Source organism: Mustela erminea, chromosome 4 (genome assembly GCF_009829155.1).
Source record: "Mustela erminea isolate mMusErm1 chromosome 4, mMusErm1.Pri, whole genome shotgun sequence".
NCBI lineage: Eukaryota > Metazoa > Chordata > Mammalia > Carnivora > Mustelidae > Mustela > Mustela erminea.
In genome coordinates this window covers 22,512,189-22,527,290 of record NC_045617.1, presented here as the reverse complement: position 1 = coordinate 22,527,290, position 15,102 = coordinate 22,512,189, and the positions used below count along the sequence as shown (strand labels likewise).

The 15,102-nt window shown below is 40.4% G+C and overlaps 1 protein-coding gene across 4 annotated transcripts in view; it reads left to right on the top strand.

The window, feature by feature from the left end:
- FIG4 (FIG4 phosphoinositide 5-phosphatase) overlaps positions 1-15,102 on the top strand; it is a 126,643-nt gene that overhangs the window by 40,230 nt on the left and 71,311 nt on the right. For all 4 annotated transcript variants that reach the window (XM_032338825.1, XM_032338829.1, XM_032338828.1 and 1 more), the window contains 8 exons: positions 341-469; positions 2,789-2,889; positions 4,150-4,312; positions 5,807-5,904; positions 9,606-9,739; positions 11,249-11,365; positions 13,206-13,251; positions 13,933-14,081. In XM_032338825.1, the coding sequence (XP_032194716.1) occupies positions 341-469; positions 2,789-2,889; positions 4,150-4,312; positions 5,807-5,904; positions 9,606-9,739; positions 11,249-11,365; positions 13,206-13,251; positions 13,933-14,081 (937 nt within the window). The remainder of the gene's footprint in view (positions 1-340; positions 470-2,788; positions 2,890-4,149; positions 4,313-5,806; positions 5,905-9,605; positions 9,740-11,248; positions 11,366-13,205; positions 13,252-13,932; positions 14,082-15,102) is intronic.

Genomic DNA, 15,102 nt, shown 5'->3' with positions numbered 1-15,102 from the left:
TTTGGACCCAGGCGCTCGGCACCCCCAGAGCAGCGCTCCCAGCCGCTGCCTGATGCTCTCTCTCGGCCTTAGTCGTGTATTTGTCCGTGTGTCCTTCATGTCCCTCTTGTTTACTTTTCTCTTAAGTTAAAAACTCCCACAAATCGGAAAAATACGTTTATTCTTTTACTTTGTACAGAATCAGTACAGTGTTCTGGGTGATGATATGAGTTATAGCCACTGAAAATGACAATGCTCTTAATCAGACATTTTATTTTGAAGTTAAAAACAAAAACTCTAGAACTTAAAGAGGAGTATAGACCATTTCCTTATATTTCTGGTACCGACTTCTATTTTTCAGGTGTGTTTGGGATCTCTAGTGAGCCTTATATGAAGTACGTGTGGAACGGTGAACTTCTGGATATAATTAAAAATGCTGTGCATCGTGACTGGCTGTTGTATATTATTCATGGGTTCTGTGGGCAGTCAAGTATCCTTTCTTTAAAAAAAAGTTAAGGTATATATTATTAAACTTAAGCTGTGTCAATCTGTAGAAGACTGTACACGAATTATAAGATTATTCATTACCATTCTCTATACCCAGCAGGAAAACTTACTGATGATATCAGGAATACAGAGGAATACAGACCATTTAAACAGATCTCTTATATACACAGAGAGATAAACAATAGAGAAATGCTGTGTGCTTAGGAAGTAATAGAGGCCATAAGTATCATTCATTTCTGAGAGGAGGAGCAGAATCACTGACAGGTGGGGAGGACAGGGCAGGCTCCTAGGAAAAGTCAGGCTTGGCCTGAGCTCCAAGCAAAAGTCAGACCTGAGCAGGAAGCAAGCAGCAAGCTCCGAGGTGGGGAAAGCACGATGAGTGTAGGGGTAGAAAAGTTCATGGGAGTCTTCTCCTGCCTTAGGGTGTAAAATCCTTGGGAAGTACAACCTAGTGGGTAGTGGGGTAGCTAGTCACCAGATTGCATTGGTGGTCAGACTAAGTAAGCATTCTGGGTTTGGTGCCTGAACTTTTGAAAAGCTTTTTCAAGAGGGTAGTGTAGAGGGGAGTACTTAGGAGGGTTAAGTTGACAGTTATTTTCAAGTTGGATTAAATAAAATGAGACCAGAACAGGGCACATGAGTTAGGAAGAGTTTGCTGTGGTTCGGGCATAATGTAAGAAAGGCCTGGATTGGAAAGGGACGTAAGAGATTTAGTAGATGCAGGTTGAACCTTAGGTTAAGCTGATTTTGAGTTCAATTTTATAAATACTTTTGTTCCCTTTTACTTAACTTGTCACTATGGTTGAAACCTTTCCAGAAAGTGCTGTTATGCTACGAGGCTTAGAGAGGCAGTATTTACTTTCTACGAGTAGTATTTCGTTTTTTCCTGTCCCTTTTTGAGATCACGTAGGGCATTTGTACACCTAGCTTGTTTTCCAGTTGACGTTCTTTCTTGTGTCTTAGGTTTTTTAAGACCTATGGTGAAAATTTTAAAGGAGTGGTTGTTTTGAGATCATTAAATGAGTAAATTTGATCATGCATATTTTGCACTAGGACTTTTGGGAGGAGTGGGATCAAGGGGTATAGCTAGAGAGATCAGTCCTAAAGAGCACCTATGGCGCCTTCTTTATGGCACATGAGGGAGAAGAGAGGCTAGATGCTGACACAAAGGAAGTTTAAAATGAGGATGAGTAAGATTTATGCCCCGAACTTGCAAGTCAGGCTCATTAATTTATAATAATTTCCAAGCAGTGAGTATTAGTATCTGCTTGGTTTGTTCACTGAATAATGAGATTTAGCCCTGAATTACCTTTTCTGTTGCCAAAAGTGAAATGTATCTGGAAAGAACACAAAGTTTTCACCACCAAGGACACCAAAAAGAATGTGTTACAGTTTCTAAAGGTATTTTCCAAGCGGCAGTTCTAAACTGTTTTGTATCCTCAAGAGCTAACTCAGGGCCAAACCTGTATTAAGCACAGTAAATGTTTGTGTTTTTAAAAATAGCGAATAGCACCATGGATTATAATTTTAAAGCTCATTAGCTTAGGTGATGAAACTAGTTTCCTAGTTATCGAGCATTTAATGAATTGCGGAAGTCTTTACGATGGTAAAAGAAATTGCTGTATAGTCAGCATTTACTGTAGGACAGGCACTGGTGGACAGGCACTGGTTTACACGCGTTACCTAACCTAGTCCCCCCAACCACCTCATAAAGTTAGTTACTTTACTAGTACTTTCACCATTTTACAGAAGATGAAACTGAGGCTCAGAAAACTAAATAAGGTGACATAATCAATAAGCTGTGTATCGGTTCAGTAATTCAGTGTTTAGTTTTTGTAGTTAGGTGACACATTTGGGGAACTTTTACTGTATTACACATACTCCATTCCCTACGTATGATGTATTGCTTCCTATTTAACCCCCTGTTAAGCGGCATTGCTCTCTTTGAGCTGTGTATGATCTCTGAAGACCAAAGGAGGATTAATTGTACTTGTTTACATCCTTTAGTTGGCAATAAGGAGAGACCAGGCCTTCCCTTGGCCACGAACCTGACACCTTTTTACTGTTTCATCTGAAATGCATGGAAACCACTCCTTAGGGTGGCTTGTTTTTGCTTTAATACCTGCCTCATTTGGAAGAACAGTTAGACCCAATGCTGTTCCATTCTTGGGTGGAACTTTTGGGTGTTCTTTAACCTTCTGGACAAGCTATATTTAAATGCATATTTAAGGTCTAATGATTCTCTTGGTGGGGTGTGGCGGTTCGGTGTGAATGCTCAGATAACTTTAACTTGATTTCTAAGAGCTGTTGATCTACGGACGACCCGTCTACGTGACTCTAATAGCTAGAAGATCCAGTAAGTTTGCGGGGACCCGCTTTCTCAAGAGGGGCGCCAACTGTGAGGTAAGATGCAGAAGAAGCGGCACTGCTGACGTCTTAACCTTTCACATCAGCCTTGCTGATGGAGGTAGCCAAGTGGAATTCTAGAATTTGGCATTTCTTAGTTTGGGATGTGATCAAGAGAATAATTAATGCTCCAGGGTATCTGACACTTGTGAGGAATGTGACTAGTATACAGAGGTTCTGAAAAATCAGCTATCTTAGAGCGACTTATGCATTGCCTTGGGGAGTTATGACAAGTCTCATGTTTTGGAGGCTGAGCCATTTCTGTAAGATATGAAAAAACATAGTGCATATTTAGTGTAGTGACTAAAATAGCAAAGCGCCTCCATTGGAGGAGTAAGGGGAGGGGAGCCCTCAGTGGAAACGCATCTTTGATGAGAAGACAAAGTAGAGCGAGGCATGGAAACCCCATCCCCCCTACTGCCACCTCTACTTTCGTTTGGCTCCGGGCAGGGTCTTAGTCTGCTCAGCCCTGGAAAATAACCATGACAGGGGTCCTATCCTTCCGTCAGTCATGTCCTCTCCTCCAAGGGTTTCATCTCTATTTGCAGTAGACAGCTTGAGTCTTACCCAGATGTGAGATCAAGTGGACAGATTGAGTGAGACATTGGGTTTTAATCCTGGGTTAAAATAGCAACATTGTTCTTAAAATTGTATCAACAATGAAAATAGTTATGACTGGTGCGCTGAGAAAAATCACAATTTTGCTATGTTACTTATTTTTGAATATTTTACGGATAATTAAGCAGACATATTATTAATGCCTCTGAAATTATTCTTTGTCCTATCCGTCTGTACTTTTATAAGCCAAGCTAACTCTAGACCTTTTTTTCCCTTCTGTCCATCAGGCATTATTTGAATCTCACTCTATTGTCCTTTCCTTCCTCCCTGGTCTTCAGAATTGAAGTTTTATATTCTGCTAGTCTTCCTAACCTCCTGTATAATTTCATGTAATTGTTTTCCTTTTCTCTCCCTCTCTGCCATTTATATCACTCAAGCTGTTCTCTGTCTGCTACTTGTATTATTAGCTATTTAATTTGATTTTTTCCTAGTCTATTCTGGGCTATTTTTAATTGCCTTCCTTTGTTGCATTTTAATGGTTTTCCTTTCCTAATGTGCACATTGAATATTGATCAACATTTACCTCTTTTAAAGTGTTCTAAGAAAGGGAATTATAATTTCATTGTATACTTGGAAATTTTTTTCCATTAAAAAATTCTAAGAACATAAAATATCTTTAAATGCCACCTTTCTTTTCAGGGCGATGTTGCAAATGAAGTGGAGACGGAACAAATACTCTGTGATGCTTCTGTGATGTCTTTTACTGCAGGAAGTTACTCTTCTTATGTCCAAGTTAGAGGATCCGTTCCTTTATACTGGTCTCAGGACATTTCAACTATGATGCCTAAACCACCTATTACATGTGTGTGGAGCAGTCTTTTTTTTTATATATTTTAAAATTTTATTATTTACTTATTTATGTATTTATTTTTTGGAGCAGTCTTTTTTTTTTGCAGATGCATTTGCATTCATATATTTACTATATTTTGTCAGAGAGATTATTATTTAAAGTGACCCTATTTACATGAATATAGTATTAAGTGTAGATCTTAGGTTTTTTTGTTTGTTTTTTAAAGATTTTATTTATTTATTTGACAGAGAGAGAGATCACAAGTAGGCAGAGAGGCAGGCAGAGAGAGGGGGAAGCAGGCTCCCTGCTGAGCAGAGAGCCCAATGCAGGGCTCAATCCCAGGATCCTGAGATCATGACCCGAGCCAAAGGCAGAGGCTTAACCTACTGAGCCACATAGGCACCCCTAGACCTTAGTTTAATTCACCATAAATCCAGAAAAGAACTAAATTGATGCTTGCAGATTTCAACCACTGATTAAAATATCAATTCCACTATATTTACTACCATTTCACAGTAGAGCATAAGGTATAACCAATTCTTTCAAGAATTCTATAATGTGGGGCGCCTGGGTGGCTCAGTGGGTTAAGCCTCTACCTTCGGCTCAGGTCATGATCCCAGGGGCCTGGGATCGAGTCCCGCATAGGGCTCTCTGCTCATCAGGGAGCCTGCTTCTCCTCATCTCTCTCTCTGTCTGTGTCTCTGCCTATTTGTGATCTCTCTCTCTGTCAAATATAAATAAAATCTTTAGGGCGCCTGGGTGGCTCAGTGGGTTAAGCTGCTGCCTTTGGCTCAGGTCATGATCTCAGGGTCCTGGGATCGAGTCCTGCATCGGGCTCTGCTCAGCAGGGAGCCTGCTTCCTCCTCTCTCTCTCTCTCTGCCTGCCTCTCTGCCTACTTGTGATCTCTCTCTGTCAAATAAATAAATAAAATCTTTAAAAAAAAAAAAAAAGAATTCTATAATGTTTTGTTTTAGGTTTAAAGAGAGCTTCAGGTTTTTTAAAATTTAATTTAATTTAATTTTTTTTTTGAATTTTTTTTCCGTGTTCCAAAATTCTTTTTAATAGAAGAGTTACTATTAAAAAGACTGCTCCAAAATAAGTAAGTAAGTAAATAAATAATAAAAACTCTTCTTTACCCATACTTTGAGATGATGCAGTATTAGAGAAATCCATGAATTCTTAGATCCTAACAAAGTTTTAGTACTGGAAAGTAGATAATTTAGAAGAAGGACTTTTGTTATTTTATTTCGTAACATAAGTTTTCTTTAATTTTGGCTGCTAGTAAATTCTATTTTACTTCAGAAATGTGAGAATCAGTCAAATTCAGTAAATATGTGACAAGTGAGTATCTGATAAGCTCAAGAGGAACTTGGGAAGTAAAACGACTAGATTAGTTGAATTGCATTTCTTTGAACGTTAAAAAAGAAAACAAAACCTTATACTTCTCTTCTTCTTGCTTTATGATTTTCATTCTGGTATTTATTCATCCTTTTTATCCCCCTTAGTGGATCAGGCAGATCCATTTGCACATGTGGCTGCCCTTCACTTTGACCAGATGCTTCAAAGGTTTGGCTCCCCCATCATCATCTTGAATTTAGTGAAGGTATGATGTGTCCGTCTGTTTAGTTATGAAATGGAGGAATATTTTTCCTCAGCACAAAGGGGTTTACAAGCTTGCTTTACCTCTCCCCAGAGGAGAGGTTTCTAGATTTTCCGTGTTGTGACAGAGCACTGTGTCTGACCGTCTAAGCCACTGTCCATTGGCCTAGGTTCTGTGTGGCCTCTTCCCTAGGGAGAAGCAGCAGTATGTTTCCAAGGGAAGAAAGCAATGCTGTCAGTCTTCTGATTTCCTTGGGTGAACTGGAGATGAGTGAAGTTCTGCCTTAGTTTCCAAGACAGCCTGGAGAAGGAAGCATGGAGATCACAGAGCCACAGCCTAGCCTTGATATAACCCATTCCCTTGACAATCAGAGATCTCTTAGGAAGGTTACATGCGGTAATAAGATCTGAAGGCTGGAGTCAGAAACTGGGGTGGTTTAAGAACAAGGTAGACAAAGTGGTGGCCTGGCCTTACAGTTCTGTGCTTCTTTGTGAGAGTACACTGTCTGGTCAGTAGATCTCATGTACGTGAGTAGGCCCTTGGGTCAACAGCCTAGAATGGAGACAAGGAAACCAGATAAAAATTGTTTCTGTATCTGTTGCCACCATGTGCATTGAAGAGATTTCCGTCCACAGCCAAGAAAACCCTGAACACAAGGTTATTGTTATGTTACGGTTGTAGCAGTGGCCAACAACTTAATAGTGTGAGATTATTCTGAGAGGTTGGTGAATAAATGTAAACAAAAAACAAGGAATCCTATGTCCGTTTAGTTCATTATTTAACAAGTCTTCTCAAAGGTTTCCTTTGTGCCATGGCAGTCATAGAAACAACTCATGCCTTCATAGAGCTGACAGTCTAACAGAGGAGATGGTGAAGTAATGCCGAAGTACCAACACATGAGAGCTTATAATGGGAGAGAAGTTTCTGAGGAGGTGATGAGGCCGTGCAGACTGAAGGAAGAGGCATTAACTAGGCCAAGAAGAGAGAAAATAGTATTCAGTTCAGAATTGCGGGTTCCGAGGCCCTGGGTCAGGAGAGGGGACATGGTGCGTTTGGGGAAGGAAACGCCATGTATGGTGGGGTCCTGACGACGAGGGCCAGAGAGATGATGAGGGCACTGTTGTGGGATGAGGCTGAGGAGAGAGCTCTGGCCGGACCCTGCAGAGCCTTGTAGGGTGTGTCGATGAGTCTGGTCTTTATCTTTAGAGTTTAATGGGAAACCGCTGAAGGTTTCGCATGAGTGAGTAAGAGGATTGTGATCAGACTTACATTTTAAAAAGTCTATGCTGACCTCAAGAGAACATGTGGATAGGCACAAGGTTAAAGAATGCTGGAAGACCCCATAGGTGGATAGGCACAAGGTTAAAGAATGCTGGAAGACCCCATAGGAGGCTATTCTAATTGTCCAGGGAAGGAGTGGCCCTGGCTTAAACTGGGGTGGTATGGTAGAGATGGACAGAAGCATGCGGAGGGCAGAGACTGGGCGATGGGCTGGCTGTGACAGGAGGGAGAGGGAGAGGTCCGGCTTGACTCCCAGGTTGCTGGTGACTTCAGGTGGCTGGATGGTGATGCCATTCACCGAAACAGGGAACACTGACTTTGCTTCGCGTTTTACAAAGTCCTTATGCTGCTGTTAAAAGCTATGGCTAAATGGAGATTCAGTCTATGATGCTTGAAATAATTCTGCATTAAATACATAGATTCAAAAAATAATATCCGATACATGGGGTTGTAAAGTGTTCCTGCCCAGGTTTCTCAAATGTGCATTTATTTTTTAATCTTTAAAGGCTAGTCGGCGGACTTAGAAATTGTACTTGTTTATCATTCCATTGTCAAAAAAATCCTGGCAATAACTGGATATTAACTAGAAAATAGTTTAGAGATTAAGTTACTGTTTTGTGGAATGGAAAGAAAAGGGTTTTTGTTGTTATTGTCTTTGTCATTAGTTATTTTATTCATAGGACAAAAGAAGGTGTTTATTCAGTTCAGTCGGAAAAAGTATTTACTCGTGATTAGCGTCCAAGAACGCATTTGTGTGTGTGGAATGATACTGAGGGATCTTCACTTTTTTTCCCCACCTCCATATGAAGTCACTAAAGTGAAATATTCCCCTTGATTTCTTTTCTCTCTTACCATGTGCTGTGAATGTCCCCACCCCCCACTTCCCTTGTTATGGAAGTTTGAGGCGCTGGTTGACATTTCGCCACAATCCCCACAATCCCTGTGCCTTCAGTGCTGTTACTGGGGAATCAATAGAAAGTCAACCTGTAGTCAGGCATAACTATTTGGAGGTCTTTAGTCTGAGGACCCTGGATGGTCACTGGAGGAGTCTCTGAACCCTTGAGATGATATGCAAAACCACTTGTGTGTGTGATGTTTTCATTTGGTTGTAGCAGGGGTCTGTGCCCCAAAGGAGGTTGGCTTACTAACGCTAGCCCCCGACAGTCAGATGGGGCACAGAGCAAATTCCTCAGAGATGACCGATGGTTGATTGGATAACCTGTTCTCCCCATCTCATGAAATGTCAGATTTGATCAAATTTCATAAAGGTTTTGTTTCCTTTAGTTGATATGAAGGGCTTTTGAGAAAAATTCCAGATATTTAATTCTCTCAGATATAAAAAGCTAACTACATGTTCATTCTAAACTGATTTAACGCTTCTTAATCAATTCTTTGCTAATTCCTCCCATTTGGTTTACTCAGCTGTGCAAAATAGATACCCTTTTTGTTTCCACAGTGGTTAGCTAATTAAATTCATGACAACTGATAGCTAATCACCATGATTGAAAACAGCGGAGACCCATTTTGATGCCAGCCGTAGTGCCTCCACACCATGTCAGTGTTACTATCACTGAATTGTTTTTCCTTGTCTCTAAGTGAAGTCCTGAACAGGATAACAATAAAAGGAGTTAGTTTTGATGAATAGTCCCCTGTGGCAGATGCCCTGAGAAGAGATGATCATGTTTTATCACTTTTAAGCCTCACATTTTTGCTGTGAGGAAGATACTGTTGTTGCCCCATTTTATAGATGAAGAAATAGAGGCCTAGGAAAGTTGAGAGCTTTGCCAAAGGCTGCGTGGCTAGCAGGCCGCAGCCCGAGAGCTCTCGAATGAGAAGCGTGTGATATGTAATGGGGTATACAGCAGGCAGGGAGGCAGAAGGTAAGATTCTCGTGAACACCTCTTAACCTCATTCAACCACAGTGTAAAAGGGGGAGAGGGGGAAGGGCCTGCCTTGGCTACTTCACAGGGGATTTTGTGAGAGTCCAATTTAAGAACGCCTATAGGCTGTCAAAGCACTCTCAGCCAGTTGAGGGATTATCCTTCCAGACCCAGTTGATTTTGGTGACCCTTAGCTGGCTGAAGTTGGGGGTTTCTTTCTTCTGGTCCTTGGGGAGTTGTGCTCTGCTACAGTGGGGTGTGGAGTATGTAGACCAGCCCCAGGAAGGTGAACTGGGATTCTCAGGGCTCCAGGAAGTTACTAAAAAGAAATGTTATCTCCTGGAATTTTTGAAGCTAATTATCTGTTGATTTTAATTCAACAAAGCATTTATTTCTCTGCATTTATATTATTTTTATTTTAAGTTTTGTTTCATATATTTAAGACTTTGGCTTCTTGTCTTAGCTGAAAAGTAAAACTGTTAAAAGTCTCTTCCTCTGATTTGAGGTAATTAGAATCCCCAAAATGTTTAATTTTTGATAAAGGAACGAGAGAAAAGAAAGCACGAGAGAATTCTGAGTGAAGAGCTTGTAGCCGCTGTGACGTACCTCAACCAGTTTTTGCCTCCTGAACACATGATTATTTATATCCCTTGGGATATGGCCAAGTACACCAAAAGGTGAGTAGATATTCATATGTTTGGTTCTGGCATTATCCTTTTCTTGTGATGTAAAATTGCAGGAAACTGATCTCTGTGGTAAAGTTAATGTGGGCAGCTGGGTGGCTCAGTGGGTTAAGCATCTGCCTTCAGCTCATCATCTTCTCAGGGTCCTGGGATCAAGCCCCACATCAGGCTCCCTGCTCAGCAGGAACTCTGCTTCTCCCTCTTCCCCTGCCACTCCCTTCTACTCATGCTCTCTCTTGCTAGCTTGCTTGCTCTCAAAAATAAATAAGATGTTAAAAAAAATAAAGCGAATGCTCTCTTTTAATTTCCTTTATGAATCTGCTTGAGGGGCTGTTTTGCTACTGATGTATAATTTGAGTGCTTCAATTAATTGACCAGACTCTGTTTTCTGTTTTTGTTTTTTTTTTTTTTTTTGCCCATGACTTATATCACTTGGACATTCTCTTTGAAGTAGCTGGTCACTTCAGGACATCCCTGTTCCACGACTTTTCCCTCACAGGCATTGGCTTCACTTTTCCATGTTTCATCCTGTCCTCCTGTTTAATCACTTTCTCAGACGCCACTTTCAGACGATCTCACCTGTGGATAAACCTGCAGTAACTCCTGAATGTTGGTAGTAAATCCAGACTCCTTAGTGTAGTGTTAAAGCCCCATCGCCTGGTTGGTTCCAGAATGTAATAACTTTTTCTTTGTTCTGGGGCCAGTCTGTTCCTGAAAACTGAAACTGTGTGCTCAGCTCCCAGTGTGGCTGCCGGGGTCCCATTCCTGAGCCTCTGTCCCTGTTGTTCGCGACCCCCAACCCTCCGGGGTACTTTCCTACCCCTCCTTTACCTGTCAAGAGCTGACTCAAAACATATCATCCCTGGGACCTCCTTTCTTCAACCTCGCCTTCTCCTTTTACTCATGTCCCAGGCATCATAGAAACACAAGGTTTATTTTGAGGCCTCATTCGTATTTTTAATGTTACTGGCTTGTTTTGTACTGTAACTCATTGTGCTTTTTTCCCAAATCATTTTGTATAGTTAGATACCCATGCGCACCTCACACACACATATGCTCACATTTTCCTCGCCTCTAAGCCTGATCACAGGTGGGCACCATTTGTATTTATTTTCCAGGGTTTTCTTCCTCTGCCACCTCCACTGTATATCACACACGCCTCACAGTCATCCTGTGAATGCATATTGACTTGACTGCTGGGACTCTTAAGTAGTGAAAGGCTTTGGGAAAAGCTCTCCAGGGGATGTAATGTGCCAAGATTAAGGCTTGCCAAGAGCTGATGCGGCCCTTCATGTCTCTTTGCACCAAATCCTGTTCGTTACTGAGTACACATTATACGATAGAAACTAATTATTACAGTGTTCCTGTTGGATACAAACCAGAGATTTTAAAAATTAAATCCACGAATATCATTACTATTGACTCTATGTGCTTCAGATATAAAGGGTAAATATATATTAAACAGATTCTTCTCACTTTTCTTGTTCTTCCTCCTGTCATCAGCAAGCTGTGTAATGTCCTTGATCGACTTAACGTGATTGCGGAGAGCGTGGTGAAGAAAACGGGTTTCTTTGTAAACCGTCCCGATTCTTACTGTAGCATCCTGCGGCCAGATGAGAAGTACGTATGGTATTTAAAAACTGAAATCAAACATTTTGCTCTCATGGATAACTATTCTAAATATGAGCAGTTTGTACTACTTGAAAGATGGATGAATTTATTGGGACAGACAAGACATTCCGGTGATTGTGGAATGAACATTCACTGTGGGCACAGGACTTCCTCTGGTCATGTATCTTGAGATGGAGGCCGAGGAGTCTTTATCTCTTACTTCATGGAACAAACATTATATAAAATATTTCTGTAAAGTGAAGTTTTCTGCAGTGAATCCTATTTTTCAGCATTAAATAGGAGCAGGAATTTTTTTTTTTCCCTCGACTGAATACTAACATTTTAATGAAAATAATGTTTATCATTGTATTACAGTTATTTTCTCACAGATCTTTCATTATTACTGCTTTGTGAGTTTCTTCAGATCAAGGATCATGTTTTATTTATCTTTTTAGGATCTGATATTGTATATCCCCAGCATTTTATTTTCAGCTACAAAGTTAACTATAATGGTTAAAAAAAAAAAAAAAGACAAAAAACCCAACCAACTGTATAGTGTGTGTGTCTTCAGAAGTCCTCCTTTTGTAGAGCTGATATCAATGAGGTAGAAACCAGAGATACAGTAGAATGCATCAATGAAACTAGAAGCTGGTTTTTTGTTATAATTTGAATTTTAGGGTACTTGTGGCAGTGGTCCACAAGACCATTCTCAGGCTCAGGGATCCACTAGGAAATCTCAAAGCACTCATATATTGTCGTACTCATGGCTGTGATTTATTAAGGTCAAAGGATACAAAGCAAAATTAGCACAGGGAAAAGGCATGTGTGGCAAAGTCCAGAGGAAATAGGTAAAGCTTTCTGAGAGTCCTCTCCTAATGGAGTCCCACACAACATGCTTAATTCCCCCAGCAGCTTGTTGTCAGAGAATGGGTGAAACATTGCCAACCAGAGGAGATGATGAGATACTCAGTGCCGGGGTTTTTCATTGGAGTCTGGTCCCCTAGGCAGCTTTTGCTTGGCACACACCAAAATTCCTGACTTCCAGTAGGAACGAGGATGTTCAGCAAAACTATATTGTTTCAACAGACAGTTTAGGAACAGTGAACCACTCTCGTCCGTCTGGGAACGGTGGGAACTCAAGTTCCCAGATGTCAGCCAAGGGCCAACCATATAAGCAGGCCTTTCTGAGAATAGCGGTCAGGCAGGCCTGTTGTGTGAACTGTCTTCTGAACTGAGCCTTCTTTAAAATAATGAAGATATTTTAAGAACTTAAAATATTTTAAATCATTAAAATGCTTTAAACCATTAAAATAAAATCTCAATATCATTATATATTGCTTAGAACATATTCCCAGGCATTCCTTAGCACATGGAGAAAATAAGTAGGAAGGACAATAATAAGGATATCTGCAAAAACAACCCAAGGAATGCAGCAAAGCTCCACGAAGAAATGCTGGAGGAGGGAGAGAGTCTGACTGTTGAGGGGAGAAGGATAAAGCTCAGTGCCCTGTGATTACTATTCATGTCTGTAGAAACCAGACAGGAAATGGGCTTAAAATAAAGCAAGAGGGATTTTGGTTGACCATGGGAGACAAATGCCTGGGTGTGGGACCCTGGGGCAAGATAAGATGCTTCTTTCCTGGGCTTCCGTTAGGAAAGAGAGCATAGAGAGCCTTCCTTCTGAGTTCTTTGCATATTCACTTGCCAGAAAGAATGAAAGAAGCAGAATCAGTTGATTATTTTGGCGCATTCAGCCCTGTTCCTTTGATTCCTTATAAAGAGCTGGAACCAAAAATGAATATAGATTATGCTATTAAATTTTTTCTTAAACATCTATTTTTAAACACAGGTGGAATGAACTAGGAGGATGTGTGATTCGCGCTGGTCGCCTGCAGGTATAGATGCTACTCTATTAATAATACAAAGAATCTGTATTTGCAGTGTATGATGTTTTCTGAAAGCAGCCATGAGAGAGAGATACTTCTTATTTAATGAAAAATTATTAACTGTTTGGAAATGATTTTTAAAAGCCTAACTGCCAGTATTTAACTCTTACCAAGTGATACGCAGCTAAAATAATAATGGCCTGTGGATTTTTTCTACATAAGATAGATTTTATTATTGGAAATTAAAACATAAACAGAAATGGGAAAAGAATAAATTAGAATCACTTTGTAAAACAAGCCAGAAACGATCCCAATATATGTACATATAATAATTATGCTTTAAGAAAGATATGGCCTCAACCACTGAATATTTGGTTTTTACAATAAAGGAGATGTATCCGAATAAAAGCATGTATTTTAGTAATTGGTCCATGTGGAAAACATTCACTGTTTTATTTTAAACTCAGGAAGAAAATTCAAATACAGACTAGTAGGTGTAATGATGCCAGTGCAGCAATTTTAAGTGAGCAGCAAATGTGACTTTTCTAGAATGTTCTTCATTGTTTGTTCAGGAATAATACCCTGCCTACAGCTTTTCTTCTGTTTTTTAAGGAAGGACATCTAAAGTGGGATAGAAGCAGTTTTGGCCCCTGAATAACGGTTGACAGTCTTAACGGTATTTCTGTTTAGACTGGCGTTCTTCGAACCAACTGTGTGGACTGTTTAGACCGCACCAACACAGCACAGTTTATGGTGGGAAAATGCGCTCTGGCGTACCAGCTATACTCCTTGGGACTGATCGACAAGCCGAATCTGCAGTTTGATACAGACGCAGTTAGGTAAATCTTTTTTTTTTTTTTTTTTTAAGATTTTATGTATTTATTTGACATAGACACAGCAAGAGAGGGAACACAAGCAGGGGACGTGGGAGAGGAAGAAGCAGGCTTCCCACCAATTGGGCAGCCCGATATGGGACTCGATCCCAGGATGCTGGGATCATGACCTGAGCCGAAGGCAGACACTTAATGACTGAGCCACCCAGGCACCCTGCAGTTACGTAAATCTTATTTTCCACCTTTTGAATGCTGGTAATCACAGAGAGCAAAACTGATTAATAATAAGGACTTCTATGAATTTGCTTCTTCTTTTAACTTCTCAAAAATTATGTTGCTCAAACACATTTTTCAAAATAATTCTGTAATATTTTATTAAAGACCTGTGTGTTGTTGCCATGGGTTTTATTTTTTTGTGTGTTTTAATTATGAATAAATACTATGTGCTTTATATAAATCCAGAGTGCTTTAGATAAATACAAAACTGGTGGGTTTTTACCAAACAAATGCAGGGGTGCCCAGGTGGCTCAGTTGAGCATTGACTCTTGGTTTTGGCTCAGGTCATGATCTCAGGGTTATGAGATCAAGTCGAGCCCCATGGTGGGCTCCGTGCTCAGCACGGACTTGTCTTAAGATTCTCTTCCCCCCTTTGCTCTTCCCCTTTTTTCCTCCCCCACTCCTGTCCTGGCTCATGCGCACTCTTGCACACTCTCTCTCAAATAAATAAAATCTTAAAAAACAACAACAACAACAAATTTAGATTGCATTAGAAAGAAGAAGTCATGTGCCTTCATGCATTTTGAATTAAAAATATAAGGTACATGAAAGATTGATTCTTCATGAAGGATTACATTTCTTCACTGTCCATTGGATCTATGCCACTGTGTGAAGTGCTCTTTCTTGAAAATACAATGGCGCTTGTTATTGGTCATCTGAGGTAGTCATAAAGGCTCTGTTAGGAAAATGAGCAACTTCCAAGTGGCCAGATCCACAGATATCACAGCACTGAAAATCTTAACAGGCACTT